Genomic DNA, 23,013 nt, shown 5'->3' with positions numbered 1-23,013 from the left:
TCCTAAGCGAAAGGCGGGGGAGAGACAAATGTGAAGTGACACTGGAGAACGCTTCGCTCCGTGTCATTTGAAGAGCTGAAGGTACAGAGTGTCACTGTCCAGCAGCGAAATGAACAAGCCAGGTTGTTCGGTCACACTAATCTTCCTTTATGTTCAGCAGAACAAAGACATTCAAACAGGTTTGGAACTACTTGATGATGACTAAATGATGACAGAATTTTCATTTTTGGGTGAACTATCCCTTTAAAAACTTTTTTCTACATATGTTATACAGAAGTTAATGAGAACATTACATTTTATGCTTTTGCAAACATTATGGGAATGTTACTTTTGAATGTTCTCTGAATGACATTTAAAAAAAATAGGTTCAGGTGTATGTAAGGTGGGAGGAGTTGGATCTAGATCCAACCACGCCCCCTGGATCTTGTGTTCTGCAGTGAGGACCATCTCCTGACAGGCGTGAATCAGGATGACGGAATCCAAATGCTTTAGTCATCTACACAGACTATGAAATGGAGCAAATGGACGACTGAAGCACATCCTGCTCGTTTCAACTTGGGCCACAGAGAGTAGGAAAGTGCAGTTGGCAGCTAATAATGACCTCATTTAGCAACTCATCCGCTATTTATAACCATCACAAGAGCCCAGCGCTGTGAGAGCAAACAGTCTGAATATATGTTTGCTCATCAGAGGCTGAAGCAGATGTGTTGGTGCTATTGTGACAGACGTCTGTGCTAATGCTGTGTAAATCCCTGAGCTGAAAGAGAGCTCGGCCACAGCACTTCTTTTATCTGCTGCGATTCCAGCCAGGATAAAGCCTCTGCTGAGGCAGCGCTCTCATGACGGCCGGGGACATTCCTGCTTTTTAAACAGACGTGTGTGTGTGTGTGTGTGTGTGTGTGTGTGTGTGTGTGTGTGTGTGTGTTCAGGGAGGGAGAATCCCTGCTAAAGTGCGTTCAGTGTCAGATAAAAGAGGAGAAACAGAAGAGGTCAAACCCAATGACCTGAACCTCTACTGTCGCAGACTGTAAGAGAGAAATGTCAGCAGGTCTGATCTGGCCTCGTAGACTGATTGAAACCAATGGAGCTATGATCAACTTAAGGTTACGATGCTTTTGGGAAACGCAGCCCAGATCACAGATAGCTAGAAAAAAATAGTGATAATAGTGCAATATTAACCCTGTAAAAGCCTGTAAAACCCGGCATATTAAATAACAGTCAGAAAAAACTCTTTTTTTTTGCTTTTTCTTTTTTTAATGGAACATCTTATTGAACCTTTAGACAAAAAATAAATAAACTAATAAAAAAACATTTAGAAAATTAAAAAAATATATATTAAACAGAAAACAAATGTATTCTAAAAGTTTAAATTTAAATAAAAAAAATTATTCAAGTTTGCATATGTGTTTTTGTTGAGCAATTACAAGCTCTTATGGCTCCTATAGTCTGATATAGACGGAATATGGAGGAAAAAATCAGCTCAGTTTCATTCAGAGGCCCAAAGTGAGCAAAACTATGCAATTTGGTGCAGATGCTAATATTAATATGGCCAAAAAGTGATGAAATTCTGATGCTTGTAATGTAAATCAATGAGACCTTTATAACAGCAGATACTTACATAAAATGCTATAAATATCAGTGGCCACTCTATATAACATGTCTTAGTAAAATAAGATTGATATAATGCAATGCAATCCAATGCTGATGAAGAAATAAACGCTCCTCAGAAGATGTGAGATGTTTTGGAGGCTTGTGAAGGTCATTCCTCCGCTGAGGAACAGTGAAAGTAAAGCTTCTGGAAACAAACGCTCCTCAAAAGATCCTGATGATCAGATTTGAGACGCAGAGATTTTTCTACAAAATGATTCATTCAAGAAAAGCCGAGCTGCTTCAGTCCAGTAAGTGCTTAAATTGAAATAATACTAAAGTTACTCTTACATTTACTTTATAAAAATCAGATTTGACAGGAAAAAGACGTTTGTACAAGACCTTTTACTTGATAAAAAACCCTCTAAACTATCCATCAGATGACAGAAGGCATGTAGTAGATCATGGTTTTTCAGCTATTTGTTTTTTAACATGCAACAAGCATCAAAAGGAGAGGAAATACTTTAATAACACTTACCTAGCAACCAAAGTGTGTTTTGTGCTGCATGTTTTCCTGTTCTTGAGAGGATGTAGTGTGTGTGTGTGTGTGTGTGTTAGTGATTACATAACTTTAAAAGGTGTTGGAGAATCCCTCCCTATCCTGTGCATTTGATATCAGAGCAATGAGATGCATAAAATGTCTATTTGAAACCCAAATGAGATGATCAGGCTAAGCCTTTTTGTGCTTCAAATAAACTGGGTGTATTTTGCTCTGTTATGTAAAGCACAGGATGGGAGCTGCATGTGAGATGATGCGATTATGTAATAACGTGTCTGCGTCGCTCTCCTCGGCACGCTTGACTCTATTTGTCCTGTTTTGTGTGGATTTCATCTGTTTCGTGTCTCCGTATGTCCTGCAGGATCAGACAAAAGCCCCAACGTCTTGAGATGCTGGCTGAGACGGTTTCTTAGCAACGAGTTGAGCGCTCTGAACACCGGACCTGAAGGAAACTGTCTCTTGCCTCGCTATTAATAATTGAGTGCAGATTATCTTTCCACATTCAGCGCTCTTATTTCACATTTCTATCAGCCTGATAAAGAAAAACTGCCTGTTCTGACTGCACTGTATCGAAGCCAGAGACCCAGAGCTGGGAAGATTACTTACAAATTATAATCTGTTACTGATTCCAAATTACATGACAAAAAATGTAGTTAGTAATCCATTACATTACACATTTTAGGTAATATAAACAGATTACTTTTAGATTACTTTTAACCTAACTTGTTTATCATATTGATTTAAATTTTCATAATTTTGTACTATATTGATATAAAAACACAAAGAGTAAGAAAATATATTCTACTTTGTTGTTATCAACAACAAGAAGTGCATTAAATAATGCATATATATTACATCAAGGTTTCCCAAACTGGGTTTGTGCAGGGGGGTTATGAGTTTAATGAAAAGCTAATGATTAATTAAATCATAAAAATAAAAAAATTAATTATCAAAATATAACACGTACAGAAAAAATGAAATATTTGATGTATTTACCTGCATGCCACCGTAACCACATTCACTATTAAAACATTTATTTTAAAATCTCAGGGGTACTTCAAATAAAAATGCATTAGGTGTTAGAGGATCAGATGACAAATAAAAGTTGGTCAGTCTGTGCATTTTAATATGTTTTAAAGACTAAAGCCTTCCAAAGTAATGCATGGTAAAATAACCGACTGAGTGATAATTCAAATAAAAAGCAATGTGTTCATGCAATGTTGAAACACTTCTTAAACCTGAAATGATTTTTGTAAATCCTGTGGTTAAATGCTGTGTAGTCACCTGACTATTGACTGATCTCTGTGTGAATGTCCAAAAAAAAAGACTTTCTGAGTGTATATATGTGGTAGACTCTTTTGGAAAGGAAAATTTAAAAGATGAAAAAAAAAATTAATATGTAAATAATATGTAATCCCTACTGAGCCCCTAAAGGGACATTGGCAAAAAAATAAAAAATTAAGACTTTCGCGTGCACACGAGAAACTATCGCGTGCGCACGAGAAACTTTCGCGTGCTGTGCTCACGAGAAAGTATAGTTTCTCGTGAGCACGCGATAGTTTTCTCGTGAGCACGCGATAGTTTCTCGTGTGCACGCGAAAGTCTTCATTTTTTGACAATGTCCCTTTAGGGGCTCAGTATTAATCCCTAAGAAATTACGAGTATTTTAAAATACTCTAATTACAAGTACTTCATATTTTGGAATCTGATTATGTAATCAGTTACACTCTGTCTAGACCACCTAACGACACCCTAGCAACCACCTTGCTATGCTAAATACCCTTCAAATTTCACGTCTGCTCAAAGTGGCCAAATTCAGACTAACTTTTTAGACGATCACCTTCCTGTCTTTCACACGTTCAGTAAACAACAGCATCGTTCAGCATTCAGCTCTAAATCAGGACCCACTTCACGTACTTCAACAGTCCTCGTGTAAACAATACAGTCAGAATCAACGACATGATTCAGTCTCTCTGCACACATTTATCAAAGCAACACTTACCCAGTAATCGTCCTTTTGATCAGTCATGAAAAATAGATGCTAAGTCAAGCATATTGCTCAGTTTAATGATTCAAACAAACCTCTTAATAAGAATGAGACATAATTGGATAATCACGTGTCTTATTGAAGATATATATGTTTATATATAATATAATTCTTCAATGTGGAAGGATAAGCTCATGGGAGAGACTTTCATGAGCTGCTAGGGGAATAACAAAAAGAATAACAGTAGATGGTAAAACTGTGTTCATAATTAAGATAATGCATTAAAATAATATGTGGTAAGACACAGCAATTTGCAATATGAAGCTAAAAATAGCTGGACGCAGATGGAGACTGGAAGCCAGACCCATAAAATTTACTAACGGCCGCACCGTCTCTTACGGGAAAAATAAGGTGGATATACATCAAAATAAAAGTTACCTGAAACAGTGTATTTGCGAAAACAGATTTTTTTTAGGCTCAGTTTTTTATTGCGTTTCATTGTATTAGTTAGCTGCATTTTTTTTAGTTATTAGGCCTATTATTTAATCAAAACAACCCAACTGCAGTTTGATGGATATTCATTGGAATGCAGGATACAAAACAAACATGATTTTTGAAAATTGTTTTAATCTGTTTTATTATTACAGTTATCTGTTTTTGCAAATTAACTATTCATATATTTTATTTATTTTAACCTCTGGCAGAAATAAGCAATAAAACAGCTAAAACTAATAAACAAATTAGTTACAAAATTAAAGTGAAAAATAAAAAAAATTAAATTGCATTCAAAATATCACCTGAAACTATAGGCCTATTAGTATATCAATAATACTAAGTACAAAGCGTCTTGAAAACCACCTACAGTCACGTGATTGTGTTTAGCATGTGCTCATTCTGTAGCCTAAACTAAAGGATTTTAAAATATCAGTTTACATACTTGAAGTTCAGTTAGAAGGGTCTTCTAATGCATCGGCCTACAACAAAAGCACTACGGTCTTCTTGGGCTGACTGATGTCTGGATGCTCTCTCTGCAGATGAAGGAGCTGGGACTCTCGTGCACGAGCACCAGGGTTGTGACGTCATCCCGATGACAGGCTCCAGTTATAATATAAGTGCACTAAACATGACTACACGTTTGTTGATGTATCAACCGAGATTTAGTGGCTTTTTTAAATGAATATAATTTGCAATAATAGATTTTAAATAGTCAGGCAATGAATTAAAAAATTGACACCTTTCACTGAGAGAACAGTCTGAGCAAACGATGTTTTACAATATATAACTTTACAGTTTGTAGTTTGAGGTGAGGTTTCGTAATGCTAGTCACTCAATTGAAGAAGTCTATGAGCGCCCTCTGCTGGTTATTAGAGTAAATGCATCTAAAATGACAGCAGGAGGAATTTTCTGGCACATTCCCTGAAATCATCACAGAGTGAACACATCTGTCCTTATCAGTTACACAAAACGATATCATTAATGAAAGACTTTAGTTAATTTTTTATTTTTTTAAAACTTGAAATGGCCACAAATTTAATTGTTTTGATACGTGGTCTATTATAATAAAAATATATATTAAAACCTTAAAATATATGACTCCAACTTAAAAGTGCCACAAGTTAATTTATGTTTTAAATAAATGGTATTTTATAGTAGGAAAAAAAAAATCAAATTTAAAAGCACCACAAATTACTTTGTTTTCAATAAATGGCCAATTATAATAGAAAATACATTAATAAAATATTTTGTGTCTCTGTAACTTAAAAGGTACACAATTAATTTTAGTTTTTAATATAAAACTCAACTGAACACAATTATTAGACTGTGCTAAAATATTTAACACAATTTTAGTATTTATAAATATTTAAATTGGACTAGTTAGCACATCAACTATGAAATAAATGTAAAAAATATTATTATATATTTTTTAAATATTATTAATAATAATAATAAAAGTAAACTAAATAAAATAATACTCTGAAAAATAAACTGAGAAACAATGATAGTGTAAAAAATTTACAAAGTAAAAATAAAAAAATAAGCCTTAAATAAATTAAATGAAAAATAACAATAAAATAAAATATAAATATAATAAAAAGTAAAAATAATAAAATATAAACTAAAATAATAAAAAAAGAAATACACTGAAACTGAAAAAACTAAACTAAAATAATATAAAAATAAAAACTAAATTAAAACATCATTACTAGAATAACCCTGATACAATAATATAAATCAATACCGACACGTGCAAAGAAAGGAGAAGCAGGAGTTCGGTCTTTTTCATTTATTTGGTGATATGTCACAGGTGACAATAAACTTACAGGAAGTTATTTCTGTATTACAAATAAAGCATCATCTGTACATAGAGACAGCTGCAGGAAAAAATCCAACAAAGATCAACTGGAGTAAAAACACTTTTTAAAAAGAAAAAAAAACCGGTCTAGAACAGTGGTTCTCAACCACATTCCTGGAGGACCCCCAACACCCTTCCTGCACATTCTGCATGTCTCCTTAATCAAACACACCTGATTCAGGTCACCTGCTCATTAGTAAAGACTCACAGACTTGAAATGGGTGCGTCAGACAAAGGAGACACGCAAAATGTGCCGTGTTGGGGCGGGGGAACCTCTGGTCTAGAAGCATGAAGACGAACACTGAACGCGATGCATGTGGAGTTTGATCCCTGGTTCGGAGGCAGACGCATGGCTAAAGACACGCAGATCTATGGCAGCGTCGAGCTCCGGGACGAATCTAAAACACAGAGCCGCAAACGTCTGAATATGGCACATTCACCCGAAGTGAGAAAGAAAGACAAACCATGGTAGGAATTCAACAGTCAGGCTCAAAATCCCTCAAACTCCGGCTGCAAGACCCGCTTGGAAAGGCACGTGGTTTTTTAAATAGTTATTGTCGACATGAGCACATTCAAACATCTGATTGGACGCTGTGTGAGCGTACAAAAGACAACAAAGACACGTGGGCTATGGGTGACTGACGGCGTTTCTCTAGAAGTACAAAAGGAAATCGGTTCTTGACTATATACAGAAGTGACGTTTACTCGCTAATCTACTCTCAGACTATTTGGCTTGTTAATCGTACATCTAGTCTGATGTAACAGTGGCAGACGAGAGTCAAGCAACTACAAAAGTACGCAACAGTATTTCCTGCTACAGGTTTACTACGCCTAGATCTACGGTTTCCTCAGAGTAATATTAAATGTGACGCTCGCTATACTGTACACGCTTCGGTATCGTTCAAATAAATTAAACATTATTACCTTCAAACACCATTTAGGAACATATGAAATGCAGGATCCACACACTGTGCTGTTCAAACTGAGATTTATAGTGAAATTGTTCCCGGAAACGGTTTGAAATAATACAAAATTTGACCTCAACTCGCAACATCCTTCATTCGTTTAATAAAATTGTCATAAAATACAAGTAACATCAGAAGTATTGAACCCTTTTAAGTTTTATATGTGAGTGAAACTTGGGGAAAAAATCCAGGTCGTGTTTCAGTCCTCGAAAAATGTTAAGAAATCAAAATAGGAGAGCATTTCCATATTTTCATTGCTATAAGTGTCGGTAAAATTGTATTTAAATCAGGCAGTGCAATGAATACCATTACGTACAAATAATAATAAAAATTCATATTTTTTTGGATAACAGTAATGAGAACAAGATTTTTTTTTTTTGCACTTTAGTCATGGGGTGAAATGTGCTTATTTGTCGTGAAAATAATAGCACAATGCAAAATATGTAGAACTGGAGTTTTGTTAAGTAAAATACATATTTTTCCTAATTTTAGGGGGGAAAAATGACCTGGATTTATAATATTTAGTTTGTATATCGACTGACGTCCTCCGCTACAGCAGGGGGCGCTGATGGAGGATATGTTTTTTTAATAAAAATAAATAAAGCACTGGTCTAAATGGTTAAGAGGCTGATGAGATTTCCTCGTTTTGAAGAAAAGAAGTAAACAGTCATTTCTAAAACATCCCACAATGCACTTCAGCCTGGTATTGGCCATCATTTCGCAGCAATCGAAATACAAATTCATAAAAACAAAACTAATATAAAACAAATGTGTAGAATAGGGTTTTTGTTAAGCAATATATATATATATATTTCTTAATTTTAGGTGGAAAAAATGACCTAGATTTATAATATTTAGTTTGGATATCGACTGACGTCCTCCGCTACAGCAGGGGGCGCTGATGAAGGGTAAAAATATTATTAAAATAAATAAAGCACTGGTCTAAATGGTTAAGAGGCTGATGAGATTTTCTCTTTGTGAAGAATAAAAGTAAACAGTCATTTCTAAAACATCCCACAATGCACTTCAGTCCGATATTGGTCATTCTTTCGCAGCAATCACAACACAAATTCATAAAAATGAAACAAATAGAAAACGAATGTGTAGAATATGGGTTTTGTTAAGAAAAATATATTTTTTTCCTAATTTTAGGGGGAAAAAATTACCTAGATTTTATAATATTTAATTAGTATGTCGACTGAAGTCCTCCGCTACAGCAGGGGGCGCTGATGAAGGGTAAAAATTACATTAAAATCAATTAAAACAACGGCCTAAAAGGTTATGAGGCTGATGAGATTTCCTCATTTTGAAGAATAAAAGTAAACAGCCATTTCTAAAACATCCCACAATGCACTTCAGTCCGATATTGGCTGTCCTTTTGCAGCGATCGCAAATTGTCTGTGACGCGCGGCGATACTGACTGAAGGATGGAGTGCTGAAGGGATGGAGTGAGGTTTCTGGGTCATCACTTAAAGATGAAGTTGAGAAGGACCTGGAGGAAGATGAGGAAGAGGATGATGGCCAAGTCTCGCTGCGTCAGGAATGAACTTTCCGTCGACGACTGATTCGCCACTCGACTCCTCATAGCGTTGATGCTCCTGGACGCCCGTGGCCAGACAAACCAAAGTTAATATTGTCATTTTTCAAGCATTTATTGATAATTTTTAAAATAATAATTAGGGATGCAATGATATCAAAATCTCAAGATACGATATTTATTGCAATATCTAAAAAAAGACATAAAAAAGTGAGAATTTTGTACATTTTAAAGTTAAATTATTCTATCGAATGCACTTTAAGAGCTCTCAAACTAAGAAAACTTAAGTAAATCAGTGAATTGAACTTTAAAGGGGACTCGACCCTCTTTTTATTTGTGATCTACGGTCTCAGTCTAAATTACATTCACACTGGTGTTTTAGGAAGCGCTTCGCTTTGAAACAGACTTGATGAAGGCATTAAGCCATATTGTGCTTTCCGTTTTAGTTCGTTGGACAGATACTGTGCCAAAGCATAATGACCCAAAACACAACTTTAAAGACCTTTTATGTTAGAATAAGAAGTTTAAATATATTTTAAAAACTACACTCTTTGCCCTGAAGACCTATTGTTTCATATCGTCATGTGACCACGATAATATCGAGACTATCGCAATATCCCAATATTGATAATATCATTACATCCTGAAAAATAATAAATTTATTAAGTATGAGGTGAGAAGCCGTTTCACCTGTTAATGTCTTCCTGGGTTTGTCTGATCGACTCAATGGCACTTTGGATTTCACTCAGATCGGTTCCTTTCTTTCTGAGGCGGCTGTTGTGTTTGCTCTTGTGCCCTGAATGGAAGTTCATGATGAGTTTTTGGAGTGTTATTAGCATGTTTATGTGTGTGTTTGTGTGTTCGACGTACTCTCGCTGCCTGAAGAGTCCTGGCAGTCTGGCTCTGGAGACGAGCAGCCACTTTCTGGACTTTTAAGTTTGTCACTCTTATGTTTCCGCTTTGGTCCTGTCACCTAATCAAACACACACACCGACAAGAGCAGGACATGTTTCAGTCTTTATGTTATGGTTAAGACAGTCTGAATTGTGTATGTGATTCATAGGCATTTTTGAAAGGCTTTAAAAGGTCCAAAATTAACTTTTTTCCGCAAGAACAATTTTACCAGCCATACATATGAAATACTGGCCATAAAGCTGTATTTTGGGTTAAAAAAGATACTATTATCCCTACAATAATGGGATTATTGATCAGTCTTTCCTCTGATATATTTTTGTCACTAGCTATGTTTTCATCCGAGTTGCAAATTTGATTTCTATTGTTTTTATTATTAGATTTATTATTTATTTAAAAGCAAACTACATTTTTAGTTATTTCTGTTATTACATTTATTTAAATATTAAACTTATTTAAATGTAATTTTTATTTATCTAAATTTAATTTCTAATTATCTGTATTTATTTTTTAAATTTGTTATTTAGATGCATATTTAATCTCTAATTATTTTTTTTATTATTGCACTTATTTAAATATAAATTTAGTCAAATTTTTATTACATTATTTATTTGAATGCAAATTTAACTTCTAATAATTTTTTATTTAGGATTACATTTTTTATTTAACTGCATATTTAATTTCTATTTTTATTATTCCATGCATTTACTTTTTAATATGATCTCCTACGATAAATAAGAATTTTTATTACATTTATTTTTGTATAATTAAAATTTAATTTCTAATTATTTATTACTGCATTTATTATTTATGTCAATGCAAATTTCATTTGATAATTTTTTAATTTCTAATCATTTTTATTTATTAGTATATTTTTTATGTAAATGCAAATATAATTTCTAATCCTTTTTATTATTATTATTTATTAAAATCTTTCAGAATACCACTAAAAATATTGTGAATAAAGCAGCATTTCCATACAAATGTTTTCACATACAAAGATTCACAAACCAATGTTAATTTTGGACCCTAGTTGCAAAGACGCATGCCTGATGCAACCAAAAAAACAAACAAAGATCACACAGGCATGCATGCAAAAGTCACTTGCAAACGCCAAAGAGCACAAAGAAAAAACAAAAGCTGAAAATGAGACAGCGGTCATGTGACCAGGTCAGGCAGCAGATGATTGGTTGCTTTGCAGAATGGGGATTGGTTGGTTGAAGAATGAACAGAGAGCGCAGGCGGCGGCAGACGGTGATGAGATGGAAGCAGAGAGAGGGATTGTGGGTAGAATGAGAGAGGGGTGGGGACAGAAGGACGTACCTGACTCAGGTAATTGTCCCTCCGGGAGCCCTGCTGGGTACTGAGACTAACTACACTGGCTGAACGTACCATAGGCGTCCTGTGGCGCACTTTGGTCTGAATACAGCCGTCTTTCTCGAACTGAATCAGATCGTTGAGCGGATCCCACGGACGAGTGCTAGGACACAGAAAAACACACAGTCCTCAAAGTAAACAATGCACTTTCTGTCCAGCAGGGGGCAGCAGATGTTAAGCCTGTTTCACACATACTCCGTCTGCAGTGCATGTGCGGTGCATATTTTTTTCCACACCCATGTTAACGGATTATTACAATTAATTAAAGCCTACTATGTTTCACAGTCAACATATTTGGCTTTTTGGCTATGTTTAAAACAAGGAAAAGTGCACTTTTAGATGGACAAGGCAATATGGCATTTGTAGAGGTAGAAAAACAAAGTTATTTATGAACTGCAGAATTGCTTTTTAAACATAAGGAAAGTACCTTTTTTACACTGTCAAAAACAGCTCTTGTCAGAGCAAGCGGCATTGTGTCATTCTCCTTTAAATGTTAATGAGCTCTGCTGACTCCGCCCCTCCGAGCCACTCTCTGAGGGATTGTTTACTTTAGCCGCATTCATCGGCACATTATTAGGAAAGGCGATTTGCAAAGATTCATTCAAAAAACCTTGTACTCACTTCTTCTGGAGGTGAAGCTGGATCACGAATGATTCGTGCGAACATAGACGCATTTAGGTAGATCGAGGGCGCATTCCCTTCAGAACCAAACGTAAACCTGTTCAGCGGCTCAGAGTAAATGACCAGTGCTATGTTCATTATTACATCCAATAACAGAACGCCTCAGTCGCTTAGGGGTCATTCTTGTCTACATCTGCTCCGGCGGTGAAACAACTGATGACAGCTCACTCAGCTCACCAGTGCAGTCTGTGCTAAAACCTAATGTCAATCAAACTATCGTGGGAGGGCCTTCGTCCGTGTGACGTCACACAGAGATCGGCTCGATTTGAGGAAGGGGAAAAGATTTTAGTAGATTAAAAAAAAAAACACTGGGTGGATTTTTATCATTATAGGGCGGTTGTGTACACACACTGCCAACACATTTCAGTTCAAACTACTTGTAAAAGTGCATGTAGCATTATATGACCCCTTTAAGAAAATCGTATTTAAAGTTGTCCAAATGAAGTTCTTAGCAATGCATATTACTAATCAAAAATTATGTTTTGATATATTTACAGTAGGAAATTGACAATATCTTCATGGAACATGATTTTAATTAATATATATAAAAAAACGATAATTTTGACCCATACGATGTATTGTTGGCTGTTGCTACAAATATACCTGTGCTACTTATGACTGGATTTGTGCTGCAGGGTCACAAATGTTGTGTTTGTGGCAAACAGCTGTGGATCAGGAGCGGACTGCAAACGTGTTCTGTGTGAAAGCACGATGAATCTGTGCTGCTTCTGCACAGCATACATAACGCACACGGACTGCATACGCACTGCAGAAGGAGTATTGTGAAACAGGTGTTAGGAAACGAGCAGGCAGGCATGACTTACTCGGCGTAGCGGTAATGCCACTCTCCGGTGACCGGGTCCTGCTCGAACAGAGCGGGCATCCACTCCTCACACTTAGCCTTGCGCTCACGTGCCGCCTTCCTCTGAGCCTCCTCCAGGATGAACTTCTCATTGGTCGCCTCTGTCTGGTCCTTGTTATTGATGGCTCGTGTCACATGTTGCCACAGCCTGAAGATGGCACAGAAACACTTCTGAAAATGTGTTCATTTTCCTACTTAGGGGTTATTTCTCATGTTACTGAGCGTTAGTGATCACGCAGAGCCCTATTAAATCCATTTAGTTTTTATTTATTTTTTTTACATTTTTCTAGGTGGATTGTAATCTTTTAGTTTTTTCTTAAACATAAAATAAATTTTCACGACACCTTTTTTCAGTTTTATTTTTTTCTGGATTCCATTTTTAATTGAATTATATAATAATACATTTATTAATTTAAAACAACAATTAAAGATTTCATAATTTAAAAATATTAAAATAATTTTTCAGGATTCTTTTAATTTTTTTATGGTTTAATGTTTCTGGATTCCATTTAAAAAAAATCATTCTTTTTTTTCATTGTTTTTTGTTTAAATTTTTCTGGATTCCATTTTAATTATAATAAAAAATATATAAAATCATATTTCTAGATTCCTTTTTTAATGGTTATACGAACCATTTAATAAAATATTAATCAAAATCATGTCTAATCAAGTGAATTCATAAAGCTCAAACAATTTAATAATTTATTAAATTTTTTGACAATAATAGGGCCCTATACAATGTATTCAGAGATTCTGTGTTGTGTTTTATTTTTTCCTGTATTTATGATTTTATACAAATGTAATAAAAACTGTGGTAAACAAATTAATGCATAAAACCATGAACAATTGAATTAATAATAAATTGTTTTTTTATTTTATCCATTTTTAGAATTAAAGCATGGATGAAAAATGTATGAATAATTTTATTATTATTTTTAGTAGTAGTATTTTGCAGTTTAATAGTCTTTTTGTGGATTAATATTCACACACACTAGTCCATTTCACACGTTGGTTCATTATGCAGCCCTACTTTTGATTTATTCATCAAAAATGGCCCAATTCCCATGACATTTTATGTTTTCTGCACTGCGTAAATGAGGTGACGAGCATGGTTACCTCTCAGACTCAAACTCGCCCTGTTCTTCAGGAGGGACGATGCAGCGGATCAGACGGATCTGCCTCAGGTCTGGCGTTGGGTTCCAGAACGTCTCCATCTCACCCGTCTTCTTATCATTGATGAAGACTTCACTGTCCTGTAAAACACACACACACAAACAATGACATCTGACCTCTAAAAGACATCTAAGAAACTTCAAATACAATTAGATCTGCTAAAAATCTAGCCAGATGTGTCACTATTTGCTAAGAACCGCCCACTTAGACAATTTGATTAACATGTAAAGTGACCAAACACATTTTCGGATTTCTATGTGACATTTACTGCTGATTTCTAGTGATTTTTATGTGTAGATGGTCTGGTTTTTGACTATTATACTCACCCAGTGACCCTCAAGTGTCGCCAGCACCTCCTTCCCGAGCTTGATCTTCCCGCTGATCTGATTCAAGATATCACTGCTGCCGAGGAACGGCTGATGGACAAGGAAATATCAGTCATGCCATTGAATCGAGTCACACAAAGCATCGTTCATTTGTGGATGTTGTGCCGTTATCGGTGTGGCATTCAGTTTGATATGGATGTGATGTGTGTGGCCTTTCTGTCGGCGCCTCGCTGTTCTTCTGAATGTCACAAAAGCTTGAAAACACCCTGACATGAGTGTATAAACACACACACACCTTGAGTCTGAACTCCAGCTGAGCGCTGTAGCCCGTCTTCTCGCAGGCGATGGACACCTGACCGCCCATCTCCAGAGTCATAGTCCCATACAGGATCCCTGAGACACACACACACACACAGCATGTGAGTTAATCTGCGTCAGTGGTCTATCTGAGTTTTAGTGAATACACCTGTGTGTGTAAGAGCTATATTATTTGCACATGCTCTCTTATAAAATTGTCTTACAACAACGCACAAATCACTGGACAGACAGACGGAAAAACATGACGCTCGCTAAGCTAGACCTCAGTCTTCAAGAGATGGGTCTTTGGTAACACTTTATTTGAACAATTAGACATTAACAAGATTAACAGCTAAAATAAATAAAATAAATGGAGGAAAAAAAATTCAATATGTATTTTAATAATAAAATTATTATTAATTTGTATTAATTATAATAAAATTATTATCATTACTATAATTAAATTATATAATATACTCACATATAATACAATACACTTATTAAATATAGAATATATATACATATATTTATAATTGTAAAACATGCACACACACAATTTAATAATAATAAATAAACAATTATTATAATTACAATTAAATAATAAGAAAACATAATATATAACAAAGCTATATAATATATAACAATTATAAATATGTTGCTGTTACTAATTAGTAGTAACAATTCTATTACTAGTTATAAATATATATATATATATATATATATATATATGCACACACATACACACACACACACATATATATATATACATACACACACACATAGACATTTATTTTAATTTTCATTTCATTTCTATTAATTTATTTTATTTTACAATATAATTTCTTTATAACATTACAAATGTACATTAATATAATTAAACATTCATTACAATTATTTACAATAATATATATTATAAACAAATATTATTTATAGCATATATATATATATATATATATATATATATATATATATATATATATATATATATATATATATATATATATGCTATAAATAATATTTGTTTATCAATTTAAATGCACATTATCTAATCGTCTGTTGAGTGTATATAATGCAATAATGTTTTTATAGTTATTATTGAGAGATAAAGTGTTACCAAACTCTCATATGTTAACTAAATGTAAAAGTCTAGACTGCGCACGTATCTAAACGAGTCCAAACGAGATACTCAATATGTAAACATACCTAGATGTGTCCCTACAGAAGACACACAGGGGACGGGTGTTAGTGGCGTAGTATGAGCGCTGGATTCAAATACAGAGTCTGGGCTGTTAGCTGTGTGTGTGTGTGTGTGTGTGTGTGTGTGTGTGTGTGTGTGTGTAGACAGACCTTTGCAGTGTGCGTAGGGCATATTCATCACGTAATCCTCTCCTCTGTTCAGAAACGACAGCCTGGCTTCACCGTCCAAAATGGCCGATAGAGAGTTTCCTGAGAAACACACCAACAAACTCACAATCAGACACGTGTTGCACATAATGACGTGATTTATCATCGTATCTTCTTACCGTAAAACTTGGACTTGGCCAGGATGCTGCCGCTGAGACAAAAGCCATCCTTCCTGTTGCTGACGTAAAAGGCTGAAACCGGAGGATGATGGGATACCTGGAGGAGGACAGACACGTAATGTTGGTGTGAAGCTCAGTAGAAACTGACTGGAACTAAAGAGGATTTGGCTGCTTTACCTGTTCGGAGATATAGAAGGTTTTGCTGTTGGTTTTGGTGTGGATCCATAAACAGCGAAATGTTTCTCCAATAATGGGGTTATACGGTTTCTTCAACCCCTGTAAGTGACAAAAATGGTGAAAATATGATGGGAAATGACATATTCCAGATATCTGAAGGGCTGTTAGTGAATGCGTCTTTACCTTTGGCTTCTTGTAGAATCCAGAAATATACCATTTGACCACTTTCTTCATACGGTTATAAGCGTTTTCCTCCACCGCCGCTCTGATGAGTTCAACAAAACACAATTACGGTAAAGTTACTGTAATAAAACCACCTAAAATCTGATTTGATGCCTTTGTGTGTATTTTTCCCAGGGTTATTATTAATGGTAACTAACACTAAAACCATAAAAACCATTTCCGTTTCTTAAAATAAAACAAAGTGATTTTTTTTTCTAATTTTCGTTTGGTACTAAAATAAATAAGCTAATAAATCAAAATTAATAAATATTATTTAGACATTAAAAAAAGACAAACAACAAAATTAATAAACCTTGAAATAAAATTAATGTGAAAACATTAATAAAATCTAATTCAAAGTATTACTAGAAATAAATACTACAAAAAACTATAATAGTATTTCAACAATATCAAAATATAATTTGTTTTGACATTTTATTTTGCCTTTACACTGAGAACTCCATGTGGACAAATTGTTCAATATTGTGAATTAGTGAGTTTAAATGATTTTTATTATTATAGTTTATTATTATTATTGTAAATGTAATTTATTCATTTAATATTATTTAGTGTGATTTTACCATGTTTGGTCCACTTCATTTTTAATCCATAACTATGCTAAAATTATTTTAATATAAATGATTAATTATTTAATTTAATTTAAATAAATTAACCAAAAATAAAATAACAATAATAAACCAAACTAAATAAACGAAATATAGTTTACCATAATAAACCAAAAATAAAATAAGATATTTTTTCATAAAATAATTTTTCAATCATTTCATTATTTTTTTTATCAATTATGTTTTTTACACAATTTATTGTCCCTAATAAGAGACTAATTTGGAACAATAGATAGAGAGCAATTCCATGTATGCGCCTTTCCAAATGTCATTTTATTCATTATTTATATACTATTATAGAAGTTTACTTTTACTTTTAAATTTGAATTGTCATATTTTCATTTTTAGTTTGTTTTAACAATTTTATGTTCTTTTGTCATTTTAGAATTTATATTTAGCTAAAAAAAAAAATCAGTTTTACTAATACTAGTACTTCAATTTTTATTTCTAATATTCATTTTGTTTTCTATTGTAAGATTTTCATCTAAAATGTATATATTTTTCAGCTTTATTCTCAATCATGATATGTATTAGTTTTCGTTTGTTTATCTGTGAATATAAAGGAGCATCTGAATACTCTGAGCTGAGCGTCTGTGTGTTTGTGCGTCTCTTACTCGGACAGGAAGTCGGCGTGATAGTAGTAATCGGACAGTTTGTCCAGGAAGGACCGTGGCTCCAGGATGAAGGTGGGCAGCACCACTTTGGACAGGTCCATGCCGGGCCGAACCTGCTTCAGGAGAGTCCAGATCAGAGATTTATTCTCCTCTGATACCGTCTCTGTCTGAGCCGCTTCGCCAGCCTGAAACACAAACACACACAAACGTTGTGTTTACATGTTTTATGGGGACATTCCATAGGCGTTTTATACTGTACAAACTGTATTTTCTATAGCCCTACACCTAAACCTACCCCTCACAGGAAACTTTCTGCATTTTTAGATTTTCAAAAAACTTCATTCTGTATGATTTATAAGCTTGTTTCCTCATGGGGACCTAAAAAATGTCCCCACAAGGTCAAAATTTACTGGTATTACTTTCCTTGTGGGGACATTTGGTCCCATAACGTGATAATACCAGGTACACACACACACACACACACAGTGCCTAAAACTAACTTTTTGCCACACCTGCCAATGGCTGGTGACCTGATAAAGTTTACCGGGCAAAATTATTTTTTACCGGCCATGAAACTCTTTTTGCAGTTATTACTACTACAATGACTAAACATATTTACAGTGTTTTTAATTTGTCCTTTACTTTACTTAAAACAACAAACAGATTTATTGATTTATCTTTTTTTTGTCCTAAAAACGTTGAGATTCTTGTCCTTTGCATGTTTTCAGCAAACGGAGCAGTCCATGGTGTTACACCTGTTTCACACATACTCAATTTGCAGTGCGTATGTGGTGCATTTTTTTTCAAGTGGCTCGGTGTATGTGTACAGGCCATGGTACAGACGAACATAGCCTACTTCACTGCACCGTTGAGGCGGCGTAACCTCAGGTATATCTCGCCACATTCTCGGGTTATGAAGAATAAAGAAGAGAAAAGTTAATCTTTTGAAATGAAGCAATAATATCTTCTCAGGCAGAAATTATTTGAACCGTGTCTAGGGACAAGCTGGCATCACACTGCTCTGACCTTATCACGTTTGTATCTATTATTTGATTCGCTCGTCGCTTATGAACCGCTAATCAAGATGAGCTCGTCTTCGGAAAGATTGTTTCATTTGCTTACGTCAGAAACAGCAAATCTCTTTAAAAACTGGCTGTTGTTTTTCACTACATTGCATTGTTATATTTGGCGACTGACACTGTTACATGTACTCGCCAACACTGATTTTTACTCTCATTTGGCGTTTGGCGAGTGTTAATTTTAGGCCCTGCACACACACGTTTGTTTCTGTGAATTGTGGGGACTTTCTATAGACTTCTATTACTCTTATACTGCCCAAACAATATTTTTTTCCTCTAACCCTAAACCTACCCCTTACAGAAAACCTGTTTGCATTGTTACACTTTCAGATAAACATCATTTACTATTTTGAAAAAAAAAATTCTCCCTCGTGTGGACTGCAGGCCGTTCCCCACAAAGTCAAAAAAATTCAGGTTTTATTATCCTTGTGGGGACATTTGGTCCCCTCAATGTTGCATAAACAAGTACACACCTACACACACACACACAGCTTGGATGAACAGATTGTGTCATATCCACCACAGACTTACTGTTCATCTCCCAGCTGTCTGCTGTAATAAATAGCTGTCTGAATATTGTGTTAGCATCTGTAACACTCCACTCCAGCCAAACGCATATGAGGACCTTAATAATTCATGATGATAATGTCATAATTTACAGTGTTTTAAGATGAGGAACTGCGTTGCTCACGCACCTCTCCCAGCTCCTCGTGGCTCTGCTCGAGGTACGTCGTTTCCCGCAGCGCCTCGTTGGGATCCAGGTCAATGTACGAGTCTTCCTGCCGCTCTGACGTGTCGCTGTCACTCTCTTCACTTTTCTCCATCACCTCGTTTTCCCACTCCTCCTGCTCCTGCTCGTTCTCACGGTCCGACTTATCCGAGTACAGGTCAGGATCCTTAAACTGGTCGCTGTCGTTAAACCTGACGGATCACACAAACTCAGTTAGTATACAAACACAGGACTTGCATTAATCGGTGTCCAGTGATGCTTTAACTACTTTAGTTTCAGTCAATATGTGCATACAGAGTGAAACAGTCAGTTCATGTAATAAAACAAACTAAAATCTGATTTGATTACTAGATGTCTTAATTTGCTTTTACACTCCATATGTGGACAAATTGTTTTTTAAAGTGATTATTCTTATTTTAAATAAATAAATAAATAATAATAATTATAATTAATTATATATATATATATATATATATGTATATATATATATATATATATATATATATATATATATATATATATATATATATATATATATATATACTTCTATATATCTTTTTTTTTCTTCTTTAAAACACTTGATTTTTTTATGGCAATTTATAGTTTTGGAAATAAAAACTTCCAAATAGGGAGATTGATTTTTAATAGGATATACTTTTGTTGAAGCAACCTATTGGCATTATTTGAACTCATATTAAAATTATTTTAAAATAAATGACATACAATTAAATTTAAATAAATATAAAAAAATAAATACAAAAATTTTATATAAAGAAATTATTAAAAAATTTAAACATTTTCTCTTAAAAAAAAAAAAAAAATTTTTAAAAGACAATTTATAGTTTTGGAAGTAAAAACTTTATTTCCAAAGTAGGAAGATTGATTTTTAATTAAATGATTTTTAACATTATTCGCATTATTTCAACTTATTTTTAATTTTAACTTATCAATAATTAACAAATCCAAACAAATGTCGGCGCCAATAGCCTTGCGGTTAGTGCGCCGACATACTGCGCTCACGGCGACACGAGTTCGAATCCTGACTCGTGGTCCTTTGCCGATCCCGCTCCACTCTCTCTTCACCCAAAACTTTCCTGTCTACTCTACACTGTCCTGTCCAAATAAAGGCATAAAAAGCTCATAAATAAATGTAAAAAAAAAAAAAAAAAAAAAAAAGAAAAAATCCAAACAAACCATCAACAGATTACAGTAAATACCAATTAATAGAACCAGCATCAAACTAGAGGTCTGCATTCAATCAGAACCCAATCAGAGTTCTTGCGACGCGGGATTAAATTCACGAATAAAACGCGGTTGCGGTCGGTAACTCTGGTGCAATTTGAACCGGAGCGGGCGGTCTAACAATATCCCGTTCCCGACATCCTTTCAGAACAGCATATCTGGGCTTTGTTCTTATCAAACAGCCTGCACTCCGACCGTTATGTATGCACTAATGAACCAGTGCTTCATTTTATTTCACACTGTACTCTATTAGTCAAAAATGACTCAACCCATCTAATGAGTCTACTATTCACACCCAGCTTAAACAATCTTTCCATTAGAATATGTGGTCGTATAGTATTAAATGCAGAGGAGAAATCTATAAACACAACACAAGCATATCGTTTAGGTTGATCAAGGTGACTATAAAGTCTATGCAGCATATACAAGAGGGCATCTTCTGTGCTCCTCCTCCTCCTATATGCATATTGTAAAGGATCAAGTTTGTCTCGCACATCAGAAAGAACACGTTCCAACACTATTTTTTCAAAAATCTTCATGACAATAGATGTCAGAGCTACCAGACAATAATCATTTAAAACAACTGGTTTTGATATTTTTGCCACAGGCACTATAAATGAAAATTTCCAGGAAGTGGGTACAGCGCAAGCATCCACAGACACTTGAAACAGATGACTGTAAATAACACTCAGCTCCTCCCTACACTCCCTTAGTACCCTTCCAATTATTCTATCCCGCTGCTTTCCTTGTATTAACCCTTATAAAGGTCCTACGAACTTCTTCCGATGTTATAATTACCTTTTGCCCTACATTCAACTTCAGTTTTAAAGTTTGATGTCTCAAATCTGCCAAAAAATGTATTTAATTCATTTGTGAAAGCCAAATCGTCCCCATGATTACCCATAAATGATTTACTCTTCTCCTGTCCTATCATTGTATACACTCCCTGCCATGCCTGCCTTAAATTATTATCCCTCATCTTTCTCGCTTATAATTATGTTTACACCTAATAATAATTTGCTTAATTTCTTTATGCATTACTTTAACCTGTGCTCTCTCACCTATCTGAAAAGCTTGCTTTTTCTTCTTAAATGCTGCTTTTTATTCCCCGTTTATTCATGGCTTATCGTTTGGATACCTTTTAATACATTTTGTTTTAATGACATTAAAGACATGCCATGCTGTACAATCAAAACAACCTCTAAGACAGTCCACAGAAGAGGAAGAGGAACCAGACGTATCACATCGTGGTCTGAATCAGCCAAGGGAGGATTTGAGTACCCCTTATCCATTCTTAATATTTCCAAAGCACAAGTCAAGCACCCTTTCTCCTCTAGTGGGGCAAGAAATATACTGATAAATATTAGGCAGTACATGCGCTATAGAACAACCATTAAAATTCCCCAATACAAATTTAGGAGCGTCTGATGCAATGTTTTCCAGCCGATCAACAACATCGTATATAACATTTGCCGCAGCCCTGAAGTTCGCCCGTGGATGAATATAGTAGGGATGGGAACTTTTGGCAATTTCTTATTTCGATCATCGATAGGTTTCAAAAAAGATTAATCGAGTACTCGGGGAGCGGGGCATGGCCGTAATGGAGATAATGAAAATATCTGAAGACTGTTATGAAAATGAATGTTAAAAATAAAAATATGACATGAAAACATGAACACAATTAGATGTTAGATTATGATGCAGCAATGTTATAAAAAAAAAAGAAGCATCTAAAAAAGAATAGCTGCCTGAGGTGAAGCTGACTTTATGCCAATAAACTGAAACCCGTTCTATGACACTTCCTATGATATTAATCAGATAACTTAGATACATAACATAAACGTAACATTACAACTTGTATCTGCACAAAAGGATGCATATGCCAGTGAACTTTAAGTTACGCCCTATAGCGAGAGAGAGAGAGAGAGAGAGAGAGAAAGAGAGAGCTCCCGCCGTGATGCGAAACACAGGCAAGGCCAGAATTCACATCCTATAAAGTTCTCATTATAATGCTTATGTCATTCATGTTTATGGCAGATTTGTGCTATATTTTCATCTACATTATCAAGTGATTCCTAAAATCGCCTGTGTGTTTTCAAAGCCATACGAAGTACGAAAATAATTTTAATTGAAGTTTGCCTACTGTTGAACAAATATGACGAGAAAAATCCCTACTGCATTATT

The 23,013-nt window shown here is 34.8% G+C and overlaps 1 protein-coding gene across 7 annotated transcripts in view; it reads right to left on the bottom strand.

Moving 5' to 3' along the window:
• Positions 1-6,404: 6,404 nt before the first annotated feature.
• Positions 6,405-23,013, bottom strand: part of osbpl8 (oxysterol binding protein-like 8) — an 80,630-nt gene continuing 64,021 nt past the window's right edge. For 4 of the 7 annotated variants that reach the window (XM_079403876.1, XM_079403879.1, XM_079403880.1 and 1 more), the window contains 14 exons: positions 19,553-19,778; positions 17,779-17,963; positions 16,500-16,581; positions 16,317-16,415; positions 16,140-16,236; positions 15,964-16,062; positions 14,615-14,712; positions 14,320-14,409; positions 13,937-14,073; positions 12,783-12,968; positions 11,224-11,380; positions 9,859-9,961; positions 9,679-9,784; positions 6,405-9,049 (listed from right to left, as the gene is read on the bottom strand). In XM_079403876.1, coding sequence (XP_079260002.1) covers positions 8,917-9,049; positions 9,679-9,784; positions 9,859-9,961; positions 11,224-11,380; positions 12,783-12,968; positions 13,937-14,073; positions 14,320-14,409; positions 14,615-14,712; positions 15,964-16,062; positions 16,140-16,236; positions 16,317-16,415; positions 16,500-16,581; positions 17,779-17,963; positions 19,553-19,778 — 1,798 coding nt within the window. In that variant the 3' untranslated portion in view covers positions 6,405-8,916. The remainder of the gene's footprint in view (positions 9,050-9,678; positions 9,785-9,858; positions 9,962-11,223; positions 11,381-12,782; positions 12,969-13,936; positions 14,074-14,319; positions 14,410-14,614; positions 14,713-15,963; positions 16,063-16,139; positions 16,237-16,316; positions 16,416-16,499; positions 16,582-17,778; positions 17,964-19,552; positions 19,779-23,013) is intronic. The other 3 variants (XM_079403877.1, XM_079403882.1, XM_079403881.1) reach the window with 1 other exon arrangement.

The sequence above is a fragment of the Barbus barbus genome (genome assembly GCF_936440315.1).
Source record: "Barbus barbus genome assembly, chromosome: 42".
Lineage (NCBI taxonomy): Eukaryota > Metazoa > Chordata > Actinopteri > Cypriniformes > Cyprinidae > Barbus > Barbus barbus.
This window is presented reverse-complemented; position numbering and strand designations above follow the sequence as displayed.